This window comes from Rana temporaria, chromosome 5 (genome assembly GCF_905171775.1).
Source record: "Rana temporaria chromosome 5, aRanTem1.1, whole genome shotgun sequence".
NCBI classification, from domain to species: domain Eukaryota; kingdom Metazoa; phylum Chordata; class Amphibia; order Anura; family Ranidae; genus Rana; species Rana temporaria.
In genome coordinates this window covers 258,120,988-258,141,576 of record NC_053493.1, presented here as the reverse complement: position 1 = coordinate 258,141,576, position 20,589 = coordinate 258,120,988, and the positions used below count along the sequence as shown (strand labels likewise).

Here is a 20,589-nt window from a genome sequence, read left to right as displayed (position 1 = left end):
AACATTTGCCCGCTCGAAAAAGGCCCGGCGGGCAAATGTACGCTGGAATCCTGTCCGCTCGGCTGTACAGACGACCGAACATGTCTGCTGAAACTGGTCCGCGGACCAGTTTCAGCAAACATGTTCGGTCGTGTGTACGGGGCCTTAATGTACCGGGGAATTTTACAACCTCTCCTGAACTATTTAACTTGAGAGATAGTAACCGACGTTTAAAAAAATGTTGCTTTTAGCCGCGTTTGCGTTTAGAAGCGTTTTTTTTTCAAATAGTCAAAAATGAAAAAAAGACAAAAAAAAAAGTGGCTTAACGCGTTTGCACGTGTTTACAGGCTGTTACCGGTGTTTCAAATGCCTCTGAACATCCGTTCTGAACGCATTTTTTTATGTTTCTAAACTCAACTGTCTAGAAATTACTATAAACGACCCTGTGTACATGTATTGATAAGATAACCTAGGGAAGAGTTCAGGGGCAGCTGAAAAAAAATGTCCAACTGCTCCTAAACATGACAAAACTGACGTGGGTCACTGAAGTGGGTGAAGTGGGTGCACTTGTTGAGGGATCCTCGGAGCAGCGTTTACCAGCAGCAGTGTACATGAAGCCTATATGCTACTATAGGATACCAGTGTAATTTTTGTTGAACTGGGGCTTAATACTGCCTCTACTCATATGGACTAGTTATACATTCACTGATCCTTACCTGCAACATCCACCATATCCAATACATCAACTAATTATCCACTCCTGGGTGATGTGTATATTAATCCATGCCTAAGCTCCTGAAGAAGCGTTCACGCGTGTAACATGTAGAGCCAAGCTACTTTATACTATCATTATCATACCAAATCTAAAAGAACAATTTGTTGTTCCAACAAGGACATTGTCCTAACCATTCAGGATTACACCTCTTGGTGTCTGGGTTATGTATCGTTAAAAGCATTTAGGCAACCTTTACTTTGCAAAGTTTCTAATAGTCCTTGTCTGGTTGTGCTTGTTTTATTTAAATTGTTAATAACATATACTTTGCTTATAATTTTATTGTATCTCCGTGCCTATAAAGTCCCACACCAATCCTTTCACCACTATACTCAATATATGGGATGTCGCACTGTGTTATATATTAATTTGGCATCCACAGCGCCACCCTGTGGTGATACCTTTTAATCACCGATTTCAATATACTTAGCACATCAGCATTCCTCTTTGCTCTATAGAGGAATCTGTAAATACACAACTCTGGTATCAAATTAAAGACTATACAACAATATTTAATTTCTGGTGGGATATTTACAGTGATACGACACCAACAGACAAAAGTGAAATTCTTAATTTTTTTATATAGTTATATTAGTAAAAATAGACAGTTTTCTCTTACATAATCTCCATGGTCCGGGACAAGGATGTTCATTTCCGATGATTTGGCACTTACAATCTCACAGTTTATTGAACTTTCACTCAGGTAAACATGGCAGCCGTCTGTCTTGTTAATTGAAATTGTTGGCACTTTCCCTATGACCTGTACAAAAGAGAAAGGTGAGCCATATATACTATTATTTGCCTGGAAAGAGCCACCAAAGCACATTCCATTTTAGAAAATCTAGCTATATATTAAAAACAAAACTATCTGTGGTGACAAGCCCAGTCATCGGCAGATTTTATTACACCATGGTAGCCTTATACAGCTTTGATAAATGAAAAATTGATTATGAACAGAGTACATACAGTTAGGCCGGCCATACAATAAGCGAATTTATTTCGGTTGCCGGATATAAATTTGCTAGATTACCCCATCAACATAGACAGTGTTGATGTGGGAATCCCTCCTGCCGGGCCATTGTCCTCTCCGGGAGGTGGGGCGGGGGAAGTCGTCCCTGTCGGGAGAAGACAGTGACTATCGCTAGTGGCTATAGCAACCGCTAGCGATAATCCAAAGAGTGTCCGGCAGACTGGTTGTACCCAAGTTGATCGATCGATCAACTTAGTACATTCAGCATGCCCAATATTGGTTCAAATCTTGGCCAGTTCCTGCTGGACCGGCGACATTCGAACCGTGTATGGCTGGCGTGTGAGGTTCAGTATAGTTACAATGCACAATTCAGACATACTGGCCGGGATTCAGAAAGGACTTACGACGACGTATCTCCAGATACGCCGTCGTAAGTCCAAATGTGCGCCGTCGTATCTTTACGCGTATTCTGGAAACCAGATACGCCTGAATTTGGCCAAGATACAACGGACGTAAGTCTCCTACGCCGTTGTATCTTGGGTGCATATTTATGCTGGCCGCGAGGGGCGCTTCCGTAGATTTATGCGTCAAATATGCAAATGACCTAGATACGCTGATTCACAAACGTACTTGCGCCCGTCGGATTTAGCTACGCCGTTTACGTAAGGCTTATGTCCGGCGTAAAGTTACCCCTGCTATATGAGGCGCAGGTAATGCAAAGTATGGACGTCGGAACAAGCGTATATTTTTACGTCGTTTAAGTAAGTCGTACGTGAATGGGGCTGGGCGTAGGTTACGTTCACGTCACAGGCATTGAGCCGGCGTATGTTATGGAGTAAATTCAACGTGATTGTGAGCATGCGCGTGCATGCGCCGTTCATTCGGCCACTCATTTACATGGGATCACGGTTAATTTAAATACAACACGCCCACGGCCTTGCTACTTTGAATTAGGCAGGCTTACGCCGGCTATTTTACGTTATGCCGGCGTAAGAAAGGGAGCAAGTCCTTTCTTAATACAGTACGAGCCACTCTATGTTACGTCGGCGTAGCGCATATCAGATGCACTACGCCGCACTAAAGATACGACAATCTCTCTGAATCCCGGCCACTGTATACTTGTATCTTGTCTCCTTTGATTGAGTATAAAATAAGGTACTACACAGGCATCCCTGCAACAAAGCGTTACCCTCAATATAAAAGTCATTATACAATTATAGTACAGGCTTTTTCATGTACCCTGTCTCCCATGCTGGCAGACAATTAAAGGCATCCTCTGTATTGCCCTACCTTGTAGGAATACGGAAAATAAGCGAAATAATTACTTTTGGTCTGATTGCACTTTTGTGATAGTTTCTGTTTTTTATTTTATTGTAAATTTTATTTAAAGTTGAAAGTTAGCAAATAGAAATCAACTATAGAAAATGTTATTATATTCCTTGAAAAACAATATTTTCAATTATGCAATATTCAAACTGAATAGCATCTGCAAAACCCAGAATACAATCATAAAACCAGAAATCCCTGTAATTAGTATACATAAAAGTGGGTACGGAATGTATTCAGACCCCCTTAAATTTTTCACTCTTTGTTATATTGCAGCCATTTGCTAAAATCAATCTTTTAAGTTCATTTTTTTCCTCATTATTGTACACACAGCACCCCATATTGACAGAAAAACACAGAATTGTTGACATTTTTGCAGATTTATTAAAAAATAAAAACTGAAAAATCTCATGGTCCTAAGTACCCTTTGCTCAGTATTTAGTAGAAGCACCCTTTTGATCTAATACAGCCATGAGGTTTTTCACACCTGGATTTGGGGATCCTCTGCCATTCCTCCTTGCAGATCCTCTCCAGTTCTGTCAGGTTGGATGGTAAATGTTGGTGGACAGCCATTTTTAGGTCTCTCCAGAGATGCTCAATTGGGTTTAAGTCAGGGCTCTGTCTGGGCCATTCAAGAGCAGTCACGGAGTTGTTGTGAAGCCACTCCTTCGTTATTTTAGCGGTGTGCTTAGGGTCATTGTCTTATTGGAAGGTAAACCTTCGGCCCAGTCTGAGGTCCTAAACACTCTGGAGAAGGTTTTAGTCCAGGATAACCCTGTACTTGGCCGCATTAATCTTTCCCCTAATTGCAATCAGTCGTCCTGTCTGCTGATCCCCTTCTGAGCTGAGTGGAGTGGGCTGATCATAGGTCTTTGCCCGCTCCGCTTATGCAGAGCGAAAACAGACACAGCCCGCTCTGCTCTATGGGCATCCGGATGTAAACGGACCAGCTGTCCATTTAAACCTTGCTTACCTTCCTAACCGGTTAGCTGGAGGGGAATGGATCTCCTTTTGTTTTTTGTTTTTGCTTGGACCTGGAGGTAGCTGGGTGTAAATGGACACAAGTCCATAAAGGAGAATAGAGGGTCCAATCGGTTCCAGCTGAAAAATAGACAGGCAGATTCGATCGGATCTTACTTGTGAAAAGTGCCTATGTATCTATGGAAGGAATCATGGCTGCCACACAGGCTGAACAAACATGTTTGCCCTTATTCATTTCCATTATAAAGTGGACTGATTAAATACGAAGTTTTTAAAAGAGAGATACCATTGTTTAAATTGTATTTTTAGCTCTCTGGAAGTGACGAAGGACTTAGCATTTTTGGAAAGATCACCAGATAATGTCTGTACTTACTAAAAATGTTCTTTGCCTGAAAATAGGAAATTAATTCAACCACATTTTTGTTTTTAGTTTTAGATCTGCTTTAAAATGACACGACAAACAATGCATTTTTGTACTTTTTTCCCCCTTAAATTTGATTCTGTGCCACTTGCCTGCAGCTACGTCTTATTTGGCCACTAAAATTTCCTTACCTGTATCTGCACATCTTTAGAGTTAATGACTTCTACAATGCCGACAACATCATCAAACACTAGGCCAAGTTTTGTGCAATTATCTGTAAATAGTACAGAAAGAAAAACGAAAATGTTCACATGACACTAAATAGGAAATCATTGTATTTAAAATGTATTTGTGAACAATGAAACAAAAGTGTGGAAACATCATTAAAGCAGGAATATTCCCAATGATTTACTGTAATTGTTTCATAACAGAAAACTAAAGTTGGGAAAGTTCAATAAAAGTTATTTAAATCCTTAATTAAACATACACAATTTTTTGCAGTGTCATTGTACAGATTCTTCCTACTACTGCATGCGCAGTGTATGTTACATTCAAGGCATGCTTCTGGTGATAACTAAGTGGGGCACACTATGGGAAAATAGGAAGAAAAATTCAGTATGAGGCACGATCGTTTCAATTTCATATAGTGTGTACACAACTTTCGAAAGCTGATTCAGACTTCCAGCCAACAATTTCTAATCGGCAAACTTCAAATTTTTACTTTTACAGAACGAATGATTTTCGTTGAATGTGTACTGTATGAGAAAAATCGGATGCAAAAGACTATGCATGATCAGAAACAACAAACAACAAAAAAGTTTTTGTTGTATGTGAATTATTGTAAGTTAGTTCCATCCTTGGTTTCGACTTTCAGTGAAACATGGAGGAAAATGGGATAATCGTTCACTCGATTTTCTTATAGTGTGTACCCAGTTTTACAGTTGCAAGTGTGCTTGGGCAGTTCTCAAGTCAACTTTCAAAACCCTCAAATGGTTGAGCTATCTTTGGCTACAAAAGGATAGGAGGACAGCTCTGCTTTTATGTATTTAGCCAACTGAAGAGCCAGCATTCCCGAGGATAGGGATACAAAATAAGTTTACTTTTTAGCATTTCAGGACCCATTATAGAACTGAGAACAAACAGATGGTACTTCTGGCAGCATTCCTTGCCCGTAAAGCAGAACCACAGTCTGCAGAATACTCAGCTCCTTTCCAGTGATACAACTGCTGGATTTCTTGCCAGCTGCTGACATCCTCTCCCCGGGCTTCTTTGGGCTCTTGATTGGCTGGCAGGAATGATGGATGACGCGAGTCCCGTGCATGCACATATATGTCATTTATTAATTTAGACTGTGCCACAAATGTATGCTGAGCGGCTCATAGTCAGGTTAGTGTACATTTAATAGAAGACTGCTAGCAGTCAGGTGAGTTTATTTTGAATGTTGACAAGACATGGCTTGTGCAATAAAATGTTGCCTGCTTACAATTCTCTTTTTTCTAAAGGTTTATTTCTAATAACCACTTGCCGACCATGCTATATCCCAAAGATGGCTACAGCGTGGTTGTCCAGAAACCCTCACAGAACCCCCCCTGCGTGACCCTGGGGCATGCATCGGGCGCACTCTGTGATCGCTGTGTGCTTTAAATGCAGTTGATTGCAGATCAAGGTAAAATGCCAATCACAGCTGCCCTTTACCATGAAATCAGCTGTGTCCAATCAGAGCTGATCCCATGTAAACAAATGCCAGTTATCAGCATTTCCCTTTCACAGCGTTGTCACTGTGAGGGGAAAGGAAAGCCGATAACCAGCTATTATGTGACAGCACGCATTTACATTGATAATCAGGGCATTGATTATCAGTGCAGACCCATAAGTGCAGCATATCAGTGCCGCCTCATCATTGCCTCTTCATCAGTGCCCATCAGTGCAGCATATCAGTGCCGCCTCATCATTGCCTCTTCATCAGTGCCCATCGGGGCTGCCTATCAGTGCATCCTATGAGTGTCCATCAGGGAAGAAGAAAAATTACTTATTTGCAAACTTTTATAACAGAAACAAAAAAATTTTGTTTTTTTTTGTCTTTTTTTGTTTATTTAAATTAAAATGAAATACCACCAAAAGAAAGCTCTATTTGTGTGCACAAAATGATAAAAATAATTTGCGTACAGTGTTGCATGACAGCACAATTATTAAACTATTAATGCGTTTAAAGCAGAATTCCAGACACTTTTTTTTGTTTTGAACAGAGCAGAAAAAAGTTAGAAACTCTGTCAGCATTATTGCTGTCTCTATACCCCTTGAGAAGATACCCTGTCACTTTTTGTCTTGGAAACATGACATAATATAGTAAGAAATCTTGGATAAATTAAGGGAAATCAGTGAAACCGTTGGTAAGATTTCCTCTTGCCTCTTGTTTCAGTAACAATTTCAGTAACAATTATTACATTAGAATTTGGATTTCCTTTTACTTTTCTGTCATGGAGACAATTGTCAATGGAGATGAAGGAAAACTTCCAAAAAAAAACCAGACAAAAAAAACAAGGTTTAAAAACAACAATGGGCCAGATTCACGTAGGAGAGCGTATCTTTAGTTGGGCGTAGCGTATCCTTTTTACGCTACGCCGCCACAACTTAGACAGGCAAGTGCAGTATTCACAAAGCACTTGCTCCGTAAGTTGCGGCGGCGTAGCGTAAATCGGCCAGTGTAAGCCCGCCTAATTCAAATGTGGAAGAGGTGGGCGTGTTTTATTAAAATGAGCCGTGACCCCATGCAAATGAAGCGCCGATCGTACGGCGCATGCGCGCGCATGCTCAGTATCATGTCGAATTTACTCCATAAGATACGCCAGGCCCAATGCCTGTGACGTGAACGTAACCTACGCACAGCCCCATTCACGTACGACTTACGTAAACAACGTAAAAAGATACACTTGCCGAAGTCCATACTTTGCATTGGCTGCGCCTCATATAGCAGGGGTAAATTTACGCCAGACGTAAGCCTAACGTAAACGGCGTAGCGGGCGCAAGTACGTTTGTGAATCGGCGTATCTACCTAATTTGCATATTCGACTCGTAAATCTACGGAAGGGCCCCTTGCGGCCAGCGTAAATATGCACCCAAGATACGACGGCGTAGGAGACTTACGCCGCTCGTATCTTGGCCAAATCTATGCGTAACTGATTCTAAGAATCAGGCACATAGATACGACGGCTCACATTCGGACTTACGGCGGCGTACGTGGAGATACGCCGTCGTAAGTCCACTGTGAATCTGGCCCAATATCTTTTTGGCAGGACTTCAACATAAGACCCATTAAATAATTGTAATGGGTGGATGAACCTTTCATATACGTAAGGCCGGGTACTCACGACCAAACATGTACGATGAAAGCGGTCCGTCGGACTGTTTTCACCGTACATGCCTGCCAGAGGGCTTCTGTACGATGGTTGTACACACCATCGTACAGAAGTCCGCGCGTAAACAATACGCGGGGCGTGTCCGCGTCGTCGCCACGACGATGACGCGGCGATGACGCAGAGACGTGGGCGGGCCTGCCATTTAAAGGCTTCCACGCATGCGTCGAAGTCATTCGACGCATGCGAGGGACGGCGGGCGCCTGGACATGTACGGTAGGTCTGTACTGACGACCGTACATGTCCGAGCGGGCAGGATTCCAGCGGACGGTTTTAAAACACGTCCACGAATATTTGTCTGCTGGGAAAAGGCCCGGCGGGCAAATGTTTGCTGGAATTCGGCCTGCTCGCGCCTACACACGACCAAACATGTATGCTGAAACTGTACGCGGACCAGTTTCAGCATACATGTTTGGTCGTGTGTACGGGGCCTAAGACATGTATTAAAAATGCACCAGTGGTAAAAACGCACACGATAACCTTAGAAGGTCCATTATATGTTTTTAACAATTTAGCTATGCAATAACTTATTTTACTAACTTATTTTTTGTAAAACCTAGTGAGCATACAAAAAATAAGGAAATATAAACATCTTAGTAGTATGTTTATAACTGGTCAATTGTAATTTCAGATAAGTAGCACTAATATGAAATTGCAAATAACTGATTGACCAACGTAAATTATTTTCACTATGATTGAGTTCTCTTACCTATTATTATGGAATTGATTTTTCCTTTGATTTGTAATGTTGCTTTCTTGCACTTGTAAATGTAAACCACTTGTTTCAACTCAGTGTCAGAAATCACTAAGTTGTTCACTCCTTCTTGGAACTCCTAAAATTAGAATGATATCATGGATGAGATCACAGCTAAACAGAAATGGTTGTAAGTAGTCTCTAATCTAAGAAAAAAAAAAACTAAAAAACTTTACCAAATAAGGACTTGAGTATCATCTGCACCTGTAGCACTTAAAGCTAAGAGATTAGGGTCATTACCTAATAACCCCATACTGCATCACACACTAAGCAATCAGACACATACTTGACTTGTCTCAGAAACAATATGATAGCACTAATGCTTACTCTAATGCAGGCTTTCAGTGAGTTATCTTTTCCCTTAGTCAGTTAACTCCAACATGTCATTCATTTCTTGGGAGAATGCTTTGTTTAAATTTTGATTACTTTTAATACTTTTAAATTTTAGTTGTACATTTCTAATAGGAAACTGGTTATCATTTTATGCTGAATTGTAACAAACCAAGTTACTCAAAAATTTTAAATAAAATCCTTACTGTCTACCACACACCAAATGCCCGACTTACTAAGATCCCCAATGGATTAATAGGTCTAAGGACTCTTTCACACTGGTGGCAATACTTTTTTTTCAACTCTGTGGTTGCTTTAGAAAAAAATTGAACACATTAAACATCTTTTGTTTTGATTTAATTTAAGAGCCGGTTCACGCTGGGGCGACTTGTCAGGCGGCCCAGCCGCCTGACGAGTCGCGTCCCATTCTATGCAATAGAACCGTTCAAATAGGAGCAACGCAAGTCGCTCTGACTTAGAAAAAGGTTCTTGTACGACTTCGGGGGTGGCTCTGGGCGACCTGCATTGACTTCTATACAGAGGTCATTTTGCAGGTCACCTCTGAAGTCGTCTTCAGGACGCCTTGCGGAGTCCCCCCCAAAGTCGTGCCGCCTAAGTGTGAACCGGCTCTGAGAGTTCAGTTTGACTATTCCAATAATAATAATTCTAATAGGATTAAATATGCAAGACCACTTAATTTTCTTTTCATTTTTTCTGTTTACTTTCTGTCCTATTCTTGGTATTGCACAACACCCTTTATTTCTAAATGTTCAAAAAATGCTTACATCTAGATAAACTAGTCTTCAGGTTTTTGGAACCAAAAATAGTCACTTACCACTCTCCATTTCTTTCCCTCCAGCTCTAGTAGGGGAGGATAAGACTGAGGTGGTGCCTTCGGAGAGCCAGAGCTGGAACTATTTGTAGGGGATCGGGCTGGTACCCCTTGCCCGCGTAGTTTAGGGTTCTTGTGGGTCTTCTGGTCTTCAGAAACATGTTTAAGCCCTGAAAAATGTTACCATGTATACAGAGTGCATAACTGATATGTACTGCATATGCTTTTACATGCAAGTGTTGTGTTAGTTAGGTTACATAGATAAAAATGAATCTAGCACAGTGACTGGACCTGTAACCCCTAGAGGTATCATGGAAAAATAGTCTTTGCAAATGTTAGTTATTCAAATATAATGTATTTCTGAATGACAATATTACTTGCATGTTGTCCCATAATATCACAATCACATTTATATGTAGAGACAACTACAATATGCAAATAGTGGCTCTTTGTATTCCAAATAGTGAATACAGAATGCCTTTTAAATACATTTTAAGATAAACCACTCCTGCAGGTTTTGGAACTGTTAGCATGTTTTAATTAAAAACCTTTCCTTAAATTCCGTGGACTGGTTTTTGAAGGCTCAGAAAGTTGTCTGCCCAGGGGGTGCTGGCTCTCAGTGCCCCTATTCATAATACGTCATAGGATACTTGAAGCAGGAAAACACAAACTTCTAAAGGACTTGATACAGTCTTTAGAAATTCAGGAAGTTTGCTTAAAAATCATCATTGCTTTGTGACTTAGCAACATAAATAATAATTTCCTACATAATTTGCCTACATAATAGAGGTCTTCCAGTCGGCATATTTAAATTTAGTCTTAGGTAGCGAAAAGATCTGTATCCTAAAAATATTATTATAATATATAATATTATATATAACATAATATTCCTATGGTCTTATCATTTTCCTGCTTAGTTTATTTAGCACAAAACATGTAATTTATGTCTAAACAAGCCATTATTTGCCTCCCACCTACACACCAATGCTTTTATCTCTTTGTTTACCTTTTGTAATGTCTTCTCCTTGGTTTAGTTGGTCAAAGAGTGCAGATCGATCCTGGGACATGTCATCTTTGGATTTATTAAAAATATCTATACTCGGAGGAGGCCCTGGAGGTGGTGGCGGAGGTGGTGGTGGAGGGTGACTTGATCCTGATGTTGCATTATTGTTCTGAGGTTCTCCTTTTGAGGATAGCTGTAAAAAAAAATGATGTTACTAAAAATATGTTAAAAATGATACAGTATATATCACTTTTTTTTAGATAGTCATGGGGTGTTCTCATTAAAATTAAAATTAAATCTGTGTGAAATGTGAACATGCTATAATATATGCTTTATTTTTACTTTTAGGTTTACCTGAAAGTGGCCACCACTACTTATGATAAATACAGCTTTGCCTAATCATATATAATAAAAAATGTGCATCCATTCTAGGCACAGGAATCAGCATGTTAAACAAATAGTATAGGGTTGCTTGGGGATGGGGGATAGACAAGGAACAGCAAAGGAGGTACAAAGAGGAACTGAGATACAGCACAGTGTATAATATACAGTGGATTCAGGAGGCTAGAGAATATGATAACACAGTCTAAAGCAGTGGTGGTAAATGTAGAGGGCCTCAGATTGGCTATATCACAGGGTGGGGGTTTTAATTTAGGAGAGCTTTTTCCCCTAATGCAGTGTTACATTGCAATGCACCCAGGAGCAACGCTGTATCCTGGACTTGGCCAACAAGGCCCAGGCCTAGGCAGCACTTTGCAGGGGGGCAGCACGGAAAGTAGAACGTTTTATTAAGAAATACTTAGGTACAAGCACAAAAGCAGCATACATATCATCATCAAGTTCCAGTATGTTTCAAACAAGGTACAATCCAATCATTGTCTCAGCAAATCATGGCAGTTGTTACAATAACAAAAAAATTATATTATTGTAGGTAAGCTTATACAGAGATAAGACAGAGTTAATAGTATGCCAGAAGGATATAATAGGTGGGATAAGGACAGAGAAGTATACAAAGTATAACAAATAAATAATTTAACAAATTGTCCCATGGTGGAATTGTCAAAAACATTTAAGAGTAGCACCTTAGGGTCCAATCCGAGGGTGAACTGACATACTTGATTAAAATCTGCCACAACCTCCGTCCAGTAAGATCGGAGGAAGGGACAAGACCATACCATACAAAAGAAGGATGCCTCAAGCAATTGACAGGGTGGGCAGGAGGAGCTAGTGGAAGAGTAGATGGATGCCAATCTCTGTACAATCACCCCAGTCCTTTTTATATTCTTATATTTAAATATTTTTTAAATATACCGTATATTTTTAATATTGTTAAGACAGTTTTAAGAAATAATCTTTTTAGCAGGGGTTCCCTGAGACCTCCAATTGATTTTTAGGATTTCTCCAGGATAAGGTTGCGAAAGATTGGGATATCATGTTGTTTTACATGTAAGTAGCTCCAAATGACTTTTTTTGTACAAATTTGCTAATAGAATATAATACATACACCAATCAGGCAAAATGTTATGACCCCTGACAGGTTAAGTGAATATCGTTGATTATTTCATTACAGTGGCATCTGAAAGTCGATGGGATATATTAGGCAGAAAATAAACATATTGGCCCAGATTCTCAAAGGGCTTACGACGGCGCAGCGACAAGTCCTAATTTGGGTCGTCGTATCTATGCGACAGATTCTTAGAATCAGTTACGCATAGATATCCATTAGATCCGACAGGCGTAAGGCTCTTACGCCGTCAGATCTTAACTGCAATTTTTTTTTGCCCGCTAGATGACGTTTCCGTCGTTTTCCCCGGCGAGTATGCAAATTAGCTAGATACGCGAATTCCCGAACGTACGCGCGGCCGACGCAGTAAAGTTACAATGTTTACGTTAGGCTTTTCCCGGCGTAAACTTGCCCCTGGGTATATGAGGCGCAACCAATGTTAAGTATGGCCGTCGTTCCCGCGTCGAAATTTATAAATTTACGTTGTTTGCGTAAGTCGTCCGTGAATGGGGCTGGACGCCATTTACGTTCACGTCAAAACCAATGACATCCTTGCGACGTCATTTGGAGCAATGCACCCTGGGATATTTTTCATTTAAATTCTACACGCCCCCTACCCGCCTAATTTGAATTAGGCGGGCTTACGCCGGGTGATTTACGCTACGCCGCCGCAACTTTGCATAGAAATCAATCAGCTTAAAGGTTTTATTGCCAAAGCTTAATTGAACAAGCTGATGTTAGAAGCTGATTGGCTTCCATGTACAGCTGCACCAGATTCTGTGTGAAACAGTTTTAATAAGGCCCCTTTCACACGGGGCATGTGAGGTGCGGTGGCGGTATAGCGGTGCAATTTTTAGTGCCGATATACCGTCGTATTTACCGTGATATTCAGCTGCTAGCAGTGCGGTTTTAACCCCCGTTAGCACCTGAAAAAGGGTTCATACCGCCCGCAATGCGCCTCTGCAGAGGCACATTGCCGGCGGTATTACCACGGTTTCCCATTGATTTCAATGGGAAGGAGCGGTATAGACATCTGCTCCTATACCGCTCCAAAGATGCTGCTTGCAGGAGATTTTTTTTTCCTCCTGCCAGCGCATCGCCTCAGTGTGAAAGCCCTCGGGCTTTCACATTAAGAATGCTGGGGCAGGATTATTTATGTGCTATTTTTAGCGCTAAAATGCCTGAAATACGCCTCAGTGTGAAAGGGCCCCAAATCTCCCGCATTGTCCCTGAAGTTGATGTGTTGAAAGCAGAAAAATTGGGCACCACAGTTTGTTGTGTATGGGACTGCACCCTGCCACTCTGGAAAAACAGTTCAAGAATGGTATGAGGAACACAACAACAAGTTTTAGGTGTTGACCTCCAAATTCTCCAGATCTCAGTCCAAACGAGCATCTGTGGCATGTGCTGAAAAAGCAAGTCCAATCCATGGAGACCCCACCTCACAGCTTACAGGACTTAAAGGATGTGCCACTGATGGCTTGGTGCCAGATACCACAGCAAACCTTCAGAGATCTAATGGCATCCATGCCTCAATGGATCAGAGCTGTCTTGTTGGCAAAAGGGGGAACCTACTCAATATTAGTATAGCTGTATAGTGTGTATATTACATGTGCTAATGATGTGTTACAGGGAGGTTGTCACTTTCAAAATACATGAAGAACATGTGACACAAATACTATAGAGCCCGGCATATGTGGTTAGGTAACAAATGCTTTGCTAATCTCTGCAAGGACACATGGCGAGGGGTAGAGATCCCTACATATCGGATGTCATCCCTGGAGAACAGGTGGATTGTTACACAGACACTGATCTTTTGTGAAGGTGTTCCTTGTGTAAATGTAGATGCTTCTTCTATTCAGGGCACTCTTATAGCCACCTGTCCGATGTGCTTTCATGTATAGAATTTACAAGACGAAGCAGCTGATGTTCAGGCACTTTGGATGTCACTGAAAGGGGAGAGCTCCTTCTTATGTATCTCAGCAAACACGTCTGTTTATCTAGGTCTCAGGCTGTGTGGCTTTGTTGAAATGCATATTTAGAGGATACCTGCTCACATCTACATGTGTATCTGCCAGAGCCAGACATGTGACCTCATAATTCCACAGCAGAAATACTGTACATTACTGTACTGTACACTATGCATGGTGCCAACATCTCAGTATGTAATACAATAGAAAGAAAATCAACGGGGTGTAGGGGTCTTTAACGACACCACAGAATACAAACAACCAAATAGATCAAATTAATCAAGCTTTATTGTTGGCAGATTAAAATCATACAGGAAAAATGTGAATCAACACCCTCTATTGATCTCTTTAACCACTTAAGACCCGGACCAAAATGCAGCTAAAGGACCTTGCCCCTTTTTGCGATTCTGCACTGCGTCGCTTTAACTGACAATTGCACGGCCGTGCTACTTTGCTCCCAAACAAAATTGGCGTCCTTTTTTTCCCACAAATAGAGCTTTCTTTTGGTGGTATTTGATCACCTCTGCTGTTTTTATTTTTTGCGCTATAAACAAAAATAGAGCGACAATTTTGAAAAAAAATCAATATTTTTTACTTTTTGCTATAATAAATATCCCCCAAAAATATATATAAAAAAAATGTTTTTCCTCAGTTTAGGCCGATACGTATTCTTCTGCATATTTTTGGTAAAAAAAATCGCAATATCGGTTGGTTTGCGCAATATTTATAGCATTTACAAAATAGGGGATAGTTTTATTGCATTTTTATAAAAAAAATTTTTTTTACTACTAATGGCGGCGATCAGCGATTTTTTTCGTGACTGCGACATTATGGCGGACACTTCGGACAATTTTGACACATTTTTGGGACCATTGTCATTTTCGCAGCAAAAAATGCATTTAAAATGCATTTTTTATTGTGAAAATGACAATTGCAGTTTGGGAGTTAACCACAGGGGGCGCTGATGGGGTTATGTGTTCCCTGAAGTGTGTTTACAACTGTAGGGGGCGTCGCTGTAGGTGTGACGTCATCTATTGTGTCCCCCTATAAAAGGGATGACACGATCGATGCTGTCGCCACAGTGAAGAACGGGGAAGCCGTGTTTATACATAGCTCTCCCCGTTCTTCAGCTCCGGGGACCGATCACGGGACTCCAGCGGCGATCGGGTCCCACGGTCCCGGAGCTTCGGACCGGGTCGCGGGCGCGCGACCCACGGCTGGGTACTAGTACAGGACGTACCTGTACGTACATGTGCCCAGCCGTGCCATTCTGCCGACGTATATGTGCAGGAGGCGGTCCTTAAGTGGTTAAAGCCGCTATGTTTACATACTATTACTTGTATTGTTGCTGTATTGTCTCCCTTTATATTGTAAAGCACTGTGCAAACTGTTGGCGCTATACAAAATCCTGTATAATAATAATAACATACAAACAATTTAATGTCAAAACACATTTGTCAAGATATCCATACCATATATGTAGTGTGCCCAAATGCCTGACATGTTTTGAGTCTTGCTCTTTCTTAGGGCCCCAAGGAAGATCAAGACCTGAAACGCATCACTGTATGGACTAGCACTTTGCTGTACTGTGATATGCTGTTCATTGCATACTCTTCTGGAAGAGCAAGGTCTTTAAACTCTTCCTGAAGCTTAGTAAATTGGTGGTGTTTTTTAGGACCAACAGTAAATCTTTTCATACCTTACCCCCCTGCACCGAGAAAGCACGTCCTCCTCGTCTGTTTCCTCACCCTAGGGGCAACAACATTCCATTGTCCCGCTGAACGTAATGATCTACTAGGAGCATATCGCGTGAATGTTTTCCGGAGGTACTCTGGTCCACCTCCATGGACCATCCTATGCATAAAACAGCCTATCTTAAATATAACCCGCTCATGGACGGGCAACCAATGCAAGGTATTCAAAATCAGGGTGATATGTTCTCTCCTACCAGCACCTGTAAGTAACCTTGCTGCGGCGTTCTGAATTAGTTGGAGTCTATGCATGATCTTTTTAGGTAGTCCAAGGTGCATGGCATTACAATAGTCCAACCGACGATTGTTGCATGGATCAGAGCGATCTTATCCGAGTCATCATCCAGATAGCAGAAAAGGGCCCTCAGGAGCTTTAGGTGGAGGTGGCATAAATTCACCACTCCCCTCACCTGAGGGTCCAGAGTCAATCTGAAATCCAATCTGGAGTCGTGCTGGAAAGTGAACCTCTGCCCCAGTCTCAAGTTTTTTGCGGACAGGTTTTCTTCTAAGATTGCCCTGTATTTAGCTCCATCCATCTTCCCATCAACTCTGACCAGCTTCCCTGTTCCTGCTGAAGAAAAGCATCCACACAACATGATCATCACCATGTTTCAAGGTGGGGGTGGTGTGTTCACAGTGATGTGCAGTGTTAGTTTTCTGCCATACATAGCATTTTGCTTTTAGGCCACAAAGTTCAATTTTGGTCTCATCTGACCAGAGCACCTTCTTCCACATGTTTGCTGTGTCCCCCACATGGCTTTTCACAAACTGCAAACGGGACTTTATTTGGCTTTCTTTCAACAATGGCTTTCTTCTTGCCACTCTTCCATAAAGGTCAGATTTGTGGAGTGCACGACTAATAGTTGTCCTGTGGACAGATTCTCCCACCTGAGCTGTGGATCTCTGCAGCTCCTCCAGAGTTACCATGGGCCTCTTGGCTGCTTCTCTGATTAATGCTCTCCTTGCCCAGCCTGTAAGTTTAGGTGAACACTGAAGAAATGGCAGCACTCCAAGATCCATCAAAATTCTTATTTAATAGGCGAACATCCCAAGTGCTACAAACAGTTCAAATGGTAGATGCGTTTCACACAAAGATGTGCTTATTCATTAACTGTAAGTTTAGGTGGACGGCCATGTCTTGGTGGGTTTGAAGTTGTGTCATCCCCATTAATTTTCAGATGATAGATTGAACAGCGCTCAGTGAGATGTTTAAAGCTTGGGATGTTTGTACACTAAGGTTCCCTAAAAAAACTCTGAGGGCTTCACAGAACAGCTGTATTTATACTGAGATTAAATTACACACAGGTGGACTCTATTTACTAATTAGGTGACCTTTTAAGGCAATTGGTTCCACTAGATTTTAGTTAGGGGTATCACAGTAAAGTGGGCTGAATTCAAATGCATGCCACACTTTTCAGATATTTATTTGTAAAAACAAAATTGAAAGCCATTTATAATTTTCCTTCCACTTCACAATTATGTGCCATTTTGTGTTGGTCTATCACATAAAATCCCAATAAAATACATTTACATTTTTGGTTGTAACATGACAAAATGTAGGGGTATGAATACTTTTTCAAGGCACTGTAAATCCTGTATAATAATAATTCACTAAAGCTGGAGAGTGCAAAATCTGGTGTAGCTGTGCAGTCAATCAGCTTCTAACTTCAGCTTGTTCAAATAAGCTTTGACAATAAAACCTGGAAGCTGTTTTCTATGCAGAGCTACACCAGATTTGGCACTCTCCAGTTTTAGTAAATCAACCCCATAATATGGACCACGATAGTTGAAAAACGTGTAAACTTTAAGCCCAGGTTCAGACTGGGCTGCAGGAATTAAGCCGATTTCACTCCCGCATGTCAGTCCTGATTTCGGCCACAATTTCAGAGACATCTGCACAGATGTCAATGTAAATTGCAGCCCGAAATCGCAAAAAGTAGTACAGAAACGACTTTTTGAAATCGGTGCAGTCACACCGATTAAGACGGTGCCATTGACAGAAATTGCAGCCGATTTGACATGTCAAATTGCATGTCATAACGCTCCAGTGTGAACCAGGGCTGAATTAAAATAAAACTATGATTGTCATGGGTCAGTTTTATTTAATATCTGCTAAAGTTGGGCTTCTTTCTTAGGCTAAAATCAAACAGGTGTTTGCCTTTAACACACCAATAGTATTAATGCATATTTCAGATGCATTGCACACATGTTCATCCTTATTATTATGTAAACCTTTCCAACTGTGTCCTAAGCGCGCAACAGGTGCAGATACAGCGTCTGTTAAGTGCACTACACTATAAGCCAGTGGAGGTGGTTGCAAAGATTTGATGCCTGCCAAATCTACAGGGAATGTAATTGTTGCCTCACAGTGACGTGAAACAATTTGAATGCATGCAAGTTTCTAGCTCTCTCTGCTTTCCATTTTTTAATCAATGATGGGATTTCCAGGTAGGGTTGGGGGCAGTCAAAATGCGGTCAAACCGAGTCTTTTTGCTACCTGTGTGAACGAGGCCTTACCCCGATTCCTAATGCCCCGTACACACAATCCGAAAATCGGACGACAGATCGTCCGACTTTTTTTTTGCTTCCTGGTCGCAAGTAAATTCTCGTACGACAGTTAAAAAAATTGGAAGTGATGTCTTTTTGTTGTAGTGTGTATTTTCGGACAGCAACTGTACTGACGAAATGGAAATCGCACGATGTGGTATCGTACGAGGAACATTTTCGTGCTTATCCGATCTAATAATATTGAATGAACTGTTATGATCGGCTCTCAAAAGCTCTGTACTAACAATCCGATTATCATACAATCACATCGAAAGTGGTATTTTTCGTCCAGTTTTTGAATCGTGTGTACGGGCCATTAGGCTTGAATAGGTTTAGGGAAAAAGAGGTAGCAGTTGTTACTACTAAGTTGGTCATTAACAGGTCCGGCTTTTACACTTTAAAGATTTGTTTTCTCTTCCCTTTTGATTGCACCAACATGAACATCATAATGATGAATTTATAAGCTAAAAAAACTTTCACATGCACGTGTTTTTGATTTTGTTTAACAAATTCCTATGAACATTGGGTGCAATTACCAATGAGGGATGTGGTGAGGACATGGTTCACACTTGACCCAGATGAACCTATGATATGTTTTTTTTTTCTTTACGAAAAAAACGTATGTATTCTGTTACCAAGCCCTTTGCCGCTTGATAAGTCTTCAACATTTGCCTTTTATGTGGCACGTGCTTAGAGGCATTCAATGGCAGCAGTTGTTCAGTGGATTATAAAGGCACTGTAAGTGTTTTCAGATTACTAGTTTGATGGTCAATGCATCCAGCATTAAAAAGTCCTTCTTGTTAGGCTGTGAAACAGCTGTTGTTGGGTTTCTTCCTCTCTGCACACAGCAGCCCCCCTAGTGCAACAAGCCACAATTCAAAAACACCGCTGCCAATTGCCTTTTGACAGGTGCTACTGCAATGAAAGGAACAGTTGCTTTATACAGCTGCTGGTGTCTTAGAAAGGTCAGCTATGGTAACAAATTGTAACTGTTCATCCAGAGTAGATTTTCCATCATTGCTTTGTAAAGCTTTCCAGGTTGGGGATGAGCACACGCTGAAACCTTAAATAACTTTCATGCAGCATATTTTTCTTAAAGCATTTAAAAAATCAGTGTATAACTAAACAACTGTCTAAAAATATAACTCAGTAACAGACCTGATTGGAATGTTCTAAAGGAGGCCCTGTCATCAGGAGAAACTTCTTTTGAACCTTTTTCTAAATTAAGCAGCACTATTGTTCCTACATTCTCCAAAATGTGCTTGTAGTTACAAGAAAAGTAAATTTCCTAAAGCTCAAATGGAACTTTCAGTTTAAGGGCCTGTTCACCCCAAAACGCAATGCGGAAAATCTGCGTTCTGTGTGCATCTCCAGCACCAGAACGTGAATCTGGGACCGTTCACCTCTGAAGCACGTACTCTGACATATGGATCTCCCCTGTCACCCGTACTATTCAATATCTATCTTCGCTCACTCCTCAAAATTATCAGTAACCAGGATCTACTCTACCATTCCTACGCTGACGACACTCAACTCTACTTTCGTATAAACAACAAAAGGGATCAACACCTCGGACTAGAAAAATGCCTCACTTTGATAGACAACTGGATGACAGAGAGTCACCTTAAACTCAATGGATCAAAAACAGAACTCCTTCTGTTCCACGCAAACAAAAAGAGTCCTGCTAGGGCGACATGGACGCCCCCGCCCATATTGGGACAGACCATTACCCCTAGCACCAAAGTCAAAAGTCTCGGAGTAATTTTTGACTCCGACATGACAATGGATGCACAAATTGGGCCGTAGTCAGCGGATCCCATCATCTTCTGCGTCTGCTACGAAGACTTGTTCCCTTCATCTCGGAAAAAGACACCGCAGTAGTGGTAGATACAATAATCAACTCCAGGCTCGACTATGCCAACTCCCTTTATCTCGGTCTCCCAAAATACCAGATTGCCCGTCTACAAGTCGTCCAGAACACGGCGGCACGACTGGTAACAGGAAAAAAACCCTGGGAATCAATTACCCCCTCCCCGAGGTCCCTCCATTGGCTGGCCGTAAAGGACCGAGTCACATTTAAGGCCCTCTGCCTGACG

The 20,589-nt window shown here is 41.3% G+C and overlaps 1 protein-coding gene across 1 annotated transcript in view; it reads right to left on the bottom strand.

The window, feature by feature from the left end:
* The window catches only part of CAP2 (cyclase associated actin cytoskeleton regulatory protein 2), a 163,954-nt gene that overhangs the window by 5,591 nt on the left and 137,774 nt on the right, over positions 1–20,589 (bottom strand). The window contains exons 8-12 of the mRNA XM_040353764.1: positions 10,725–10,914; positions 9,722–9,888; positions 8,512–8,635; positions 4,581–4,663; positions 1,371–1,511 (exon numbers count right to left, since the gene is read on the bottom strand). Coding sequence (XP_040209698.1) covers positions 1,371–1,511; positions 4,581–4,663; positions 8,512–8,635; positions 9,722–9,888; positions 10,725–10,914 — 705 coding nt within the window. The remainder of the gene's footprint in view (positions 1–1,370; positions 1,512–4,580; positions 4,664–8,511; positions 8,636–9,721; positions 9,889–10,724; positions 10,915–20,589) is intronic.